This window comes from Nicotiana tabacum, chromosome 2 (genome assembly GCF_000715075.1).
Source record: "Nicotiana tabacum cultivar K326 chromosome 2, ASM71507v2, whole genome shotgun sequence".
Lineage (NCBI taxonomy): Eukaryota > Viridiplantae > Streptophyta > Magnoliopsida > Solanales > Solanaceae > Nicotiana > Nicotiana tabacum.
Genome location: NC_134081.1, coordinates 18,796,959 through 18,803,179, shown reverse-complemented (window position 1 = coordinate 18,803,179; position 6,221 = coordinate 18,796,959). Strand labels below are relative to the sequence as shown.

The following is a 6,221-nucleotide window of genomic DNA, read 5'->3' as shown; positions in this document are numbered from 1 at the left end:
TAGTCCATACACATCAATGTGAACAAGCTGGAGCGACTTGGTTGATCTTGACATGACCTCCTTTGAAAAACTTCTCCTTGCATGTTTTCCAAGAAGACAAGCTTCACACAATTGATTGGGATGGTTGATTAATGGTATCCCATGCACCATGTTCTTTTCTCCCATTGATTTGAGTGCTTCAAAATTCAAGTGCCCAAATCACATATGCCAACACCATGATTCATCTTGCACATTAGACTTCAAAAACTTTGCATCAATTGTCTTAAGATTCAGAGAAAATAATCTGTTCTTTACCATATACGCTTTAGTAATAAGAATTTCACTTGAATCTCTAAGCCAAAGATGCATATTTTTCATGTGGATGTCATATCCCTTTTCAAGAAGTTGGCCCAAACTCAAAATATTACTTTTTATTTTAGCACATAATAAACATCTTGAATTAAATTGTGGCCACCATTTTTACAGGAGATTAGAATCATACCAATCCCTTCGATTTGAATCTTTGAGATATCTCCAAAAGACATATTACCTCTCACCGACTTATTGATCTTCACAAACTTGTCTTTGCATCCACACATATGATTGCTTGCTCCATTTTCCAAATACCACAAGCTACAATCATCCACGTCTTCTTCTTTGAGTGCCAACAATAATATTGACTCATCTTTTTCCTTCTTGTCGTCAACAAGGTTAGCTTTCTTTTCAACATCGCTACGACATTCCCAAGAGTAACAGGCAAATTTATGACAATTATAACACTTAATTTTTTATTTGTCATACCTTTGTCCATTATTTTCTTGGTAGTATCCACGTCTTCTTCCTCCTCTTTGTCAACGACCACGACCTCTAAATGTTTGGTGGATTTTAACTTCAGTGTTGAAGTTGTTACCATTACTTCTTCCTTTTTCATGATTTTCACGGCCTCATCCTCGTCCATTCCCTCGATAGCTCTTTTCACCTCCATAATCCATAAAGGATGCATGAGTTTTAAGAAGTTGCTCCAGCGGCACTTCTTATCTCCTCTTGATCTTTTCTTCATGTGCCTATAAAGAACCCTCCAATTGCTCCACTGTCATAGAGTCTAAATCTTTAGACTCCTCAATAGCACACACTACAAAATTAAATTTAGGTATTAAAGTACGAAGAATTTTTTATACCATGCGGACATCTTCTATGTCCTCCCTCTATCTTCTTAATTGATTCACAACAGCCTTTACTTTTGAACAATAATCCGAAATGCATTCGGATTCTTCATTTTTTTTAAAATCAAAATCAGCCCTTAGAATTTGAAGTCTTACTTTCCTCACCTTGTCAATTCCTTGGAGAGAATTTTGTAAAATCTCCCAAACTTCTTTTGAGGTAGTAGCATCTGCCACCTTTTCAAATATGGCATCATCCAAATATTAGTGGATGAGCGTGAGGGCTTGTTGATCCTTCTTTCTTGTCTTTACTAAGACATCTTTTTCATTTTGAGGTAAAGCTTGCTCATTATCGGGTTTTGCATATCCTCTGTCTATGATTTCCCATACATCCTGGGAGCCAAGAATGGCTTTCATGTGTAGACACAATTTCTTATAATTATCTTTATTGAGACGGGTGTATTGAAAAGACACCGGACCATTACTCGCCATGGAACCACGTTGTTGGGAAAAAATAATATCCCGCCCAGGAATAATATCCACGATAAATAACAATAACACAAGAGTGTAACAATGACACCAAATCTTGTAACGGGTAAAATACAATATCCGAGCGGAGCAATATAATATTACAACTTGGTAGTGTCAAGAGACTATTACAACTTCAAAAGAAATATCACTCTTTATTTTAAACATCACACTACGACATTACTCTCACTCTCTATTTATCTCACAGACTACAATATGTGGATTACTCTCTTTATACTCTATTGCGTTCGCTCTGATTTTTGGTGTGTTTGAAATGAAGAACGGATACTTCTATTTATAGTAAAAGATTTTGTCCCTTGCAACCAATTAGACGTATGTGAAAACCAATCTTTTCTTTATTTCTTTTGTTTTAATTGGTCCCACAGAAGTTATATATCATCCCAAATTATATTGAATTTGGAGTAATTGTTTTGACATTGTATAAATGATTAAGAGGTGAGTACCGATCACAAAGAGCTTTGATCGGGTTAAATCGTTCAAGAACACAACTTGATGGTTCAATTCCTTCAGAATAGGTGTATCACAATCTCTTAATTTATGAGTTACGGAGTCTATTCAGACTAATCTTTCTGGTATGTCAACCTTGAATTCTTGAATTATTCATACAATCACTTCTCCAGCAGAAACTGTACCAGTACAGAACTATTGCCATTTTTGGATCGTTGAACCCCAATTAAACAATGGTTGCCCCTGAGATGAAGTGCCTCACAATCTCAAATCGAAAGTTGTTACTCTGAATTAATGGTTTTTTTTTTTCAATTTCACAGACACTTGTACCTAAAGCTCCTAACAAGAAACTAATTGTATTACAAGGCTAGTGTTTCTTCCAAAAAATTTCAAAGAATGAAGGATACTCTAAACAATAACAAAAGGGAAGAAAAACAAGAGACATGTTCTGCTTTAACAGAAAAGAGAAAAGGGTGCTTTTAGAGTATTAACATATGAAAAATCATCAACATTTAGGAAGATCAGCTGGTGGAGGAGGTAACTTCTGCTTGGGACCTTTTCCATCCATAACCATCCATGCCATTTTCAAGCCCCAACTTGTGTGAACTTCAAGATGACAATGCATGAACCATACTCCTAAAAATTCATATACAACATTCATAAATATCATGTCAAAAAAAAATTTCAACTAAAAATAGACTTTTCAACATCTAAATTCAAATTGTAAAAGGGCACCCCGGTGCACTAAGCTCCCGCTATATTGTGTGGGGGCACGGAAAGTGTCAGACCACAAGGGTCTATTGTACGCAACCTTACCCTACATTTCTACAAGGGTCTGTTGATTATGCTTTGTGCACTGATATGTAGTGAATTTTTACACTAGCTTTCAGGTTAAATTGACATGCAATAACATGTAACTTCCGTAGACTTCATATATGGTAACTTGAATGATAGAGCATTAACCTGCTATAACCGATTGAATTGCACTATCAGTATATATAACTTAAACTATAATTTAATACCTGGGTTGTCAGCAAGGAAGCGAATAGCGACCCAACCTCCGGATGGGACACCAACAGTGTTCCTTTCAGCAGGGTCAACAAGGTTGAAATTAGCAGTGTCCTTACTAGAATTATAATTTCCAAAACCTTGACCAACTACAAAGAAATTAAAACCATGGAGGTGAAGAGGGTGACTTTCAGCACTAATGATACTTGTATCTTGCATAACTAATTCCACACTTGTATTAAAAGGTAGCACCACAACTTTTGTGCCTGTGGTAACAAAAATGTTGGTTGGTGGATTTCCTGTGTAATTGAATTTAAATGGCGGATTGATTGGAAAATCTGTGGTATAAACACCTTTGGATTGGTTAAAAAAGTGAGATTGAAGAAGTGCTACATTTGGCTGAACAAAAGATACATTGTTAACAGAAGCTGCTAATTTAGTGTTATTTGGCCCTTGACATGTTTGGTTCTTAGGACATGGATTCAATCCTAATCCTACAGTGAAGAAAAACCGTTTATCAACTTTTTTAGGAACATTGGCTGGAAATTTTGCATTGGCTAAACTTCTTATTTTCTTGGCAAAACTTGTAGCAAAAGTTGTGTCATTGAATATAGGAAGTTTTGGATTTAACAGAGGAAATTTGCTGCTCTTGTTGGTGTTATTAGAGGATTGATGATATTCTAAGATTCCAGTGGTGGTGGAATTATCAAAGGCAGCAGGACCAGTGGCGTAAGGCCGAGCCGCCATGAGGAAGGTGGCATTAGGATGAAAATGTTTGGTTTTCAAGCGGACATTTGTGGTTTGTCCTGGCGTTATAAGAATTGTGTTGGTCTTGAATGGTTTCACATAAACCGCATCAACTTCTACAACAGTAAGGTTGTGATTTGCTATGCTGAAGAAAAGTTCATCATTCAGTGCAGCATTGACTAATCTCAGTAGATATGTCTTCCCTGGTTTCACCTTCAATTTGAATGTATCTGCAAAACGTATGAAAGTTCAGTTATTTTAATATGACAAAAATAGCTTTATGACTTTACTGTTACAATTACGTGACAAGAAAATACTTTTATGATTTTACTGTTATAGTGAGTAATTAAAGTTCGGTTACTATTCTATTGTACCTTTAGCAGAGCAATTGTAGAAAAGTCCAGGAAGACCATTGATGGTATAAGCATCAGAAATATTTGGAGCTCCTCCTGTTTGAAGGGCTTTACTAATAATTGTTTCTGTATCTGCCTTCCACCATTCACCTACAATCCATGCAAATACATATAAGTAATTTTGGTTAAAAGTTACTGTATGACAATAAAAAGGGCATCTCGCATTCTCACAGGGTCCGGGGAGGGGCCGCACCCTAACAGGGTGTGATATAGGCAACCTACCCTGATGCAAGCATCAATGGTTTATTCCACGGTTTGATCCCGTGACCTATAGGTCACACGGAGACAACTTAACCGTTACTCCAAGGCTCCAATTATACTGTATGACAATAGACTAATGAAATGAGTAGTGATATAACTGATTAATAATTAAGTTGAATATTACCAAAAAGAATGGGGATTTCCTTGAAGGGTTGTGGAAAAGGGTAAGCAACACCTTTCTTTGGAAGAATAACAATGGGTCCATAGAGTGTAACTCTCAGCCATGAGATGTGAGCATGCCAAAATAAAGTTCCTCTTTGACCAGTGATTGTGAAATTGTATACATAACTCTGCCCTGTCTGAATTGGGCATTGTGTAATATAAGCAGGTCCATCTGCCCATCCACTTCTTAGTTGTCTCACTCCATGCCTGGAGTCATGTAATGAACATAAACTTTTAGACTAAACACACTGCAGCCATAGGCAAATTGGTGTATTTGATATTTTGGTAACTCATTTTGTGGGCGTTTGGACATAAGAATTATGAAATTGTGGAAAAATATTCAATTTGAAAATTAGAGTTGTATTTGGACATGAATAAAATTTAAAATTGATTTTGAATTTTTGTGAATACTTTGAAGTGAAAATTTTGAAAAACCGTTTTTGGAGTTTTTTAAATTCCGAAAAATTCTAAAATTCAACTTCAAATGAAATTTAAAATTTATATGGCCAAACACTGTCAGAAAAAAAAAAATCTCTAAAAAAGAAAAACTTTTTATGGCCAAATGGGCCGTAAGCACATGTTTTACACTATCAACTTAATTAAATTTACCTGCAATACTAGGTAAAACGTTATGTAGTAAGTTTGGTATGATAACATGAAAAATAAAGTAACCACATGTTATAATCATTTAATTTATAGTGTAAAATTTTTTTTATGCTGTCAACGCTTAACTTTTGGTCAAAATGTACTACTCCTTAGGAAAGAAATAGCTTTCAATAGGAAATGTTGTTACGTACCAATGAATGGTGACATTGTACTGAACATGGTTAACAACCTTGATAACAAGTCTGTCTCCTTCTCTTGCAATAATTCTAGGCCCTGGAAACTGGCCATTCACTGTTACAATGCTCTTTGTTTGACACAATCTCGTCATATTTTGCATTTGAATCTGCAATTGCAGAGACATTTTATAAGAAAATTAGAAAAGAACATAATAATGAATCTCTAATGCACTAATGGGAAGTGATAAACCATATAACACGTACATTAAACTTGTAGTGTCTGGTAATCCCTCCATGCTTTGCAAGTGCTAGTGTATCTGCTAAAACCAACACAAATATAGTCAGAAAAAAGAGATTATAACACTTCAGAAAAGAGTACGCCATGTGTCAGATTTTTTTGTTTCTTCTTGTTTGGATATATATATATATAGATGATTAGTGAGTTGAAATCTAAGTTGCTTTGGATGGTAATGAAAATGGAAGATTTATATATATTGTGAGCGTTTGGTCAATTAGGTGGTTAAATAGGGAATTATAGACTCCAAATTGACCTGCTTAGGGTGTTGGCCTAACCAAACTTTTGAGTGATGTTCAAGTTTGATAAATATTCTGTTATTGTGTTCATATTCCACATAACGCGCGGTTTCTCAATGAATTCTGGTGGATGTTTGCAGCTTCTTTTTTCGTTAATTAGGAGTTTTTCATCAATCAAA

At 35.4% G+C, this 6,221-nt stretch overlaps 1 protein-coding gene across 1 annotated transcript; it reads right to left on the bottom strand.

Annotated features, from left to right (window-relative positions):
- Window positions 1–2,265: 2,265 nt before the first annotated feature.
- LOC107808048 (laccase-4-like) lies at window positions 2,266–5,971 on the bottom strand. Its single transcript, XM_016632528.2, has 6 exons — window positions 5,773–5,971; window positions 5,524–5,675; window positions 4,689–4,933; window positions 4,265–4,393; window positions 3,158–4,120; window positions 2,266–2,771 (listed from the first exon to the last, which is right to left on the bottom strand). Exons 1-6 carry the CDS (start codon window positions 5,890–5,892, stop codon window positions 2,641–2,643), a joined length of 1,740 nt encoding a protein of 579 aa, XP_016488014.2. The 5' UTR covers window positions 5,893–5,971; the 3' UTR covers window positions 2,266–2,640.
- Between the last annotated feature and the right edge of the window lie 250 nt (window positions 5,972–6,221).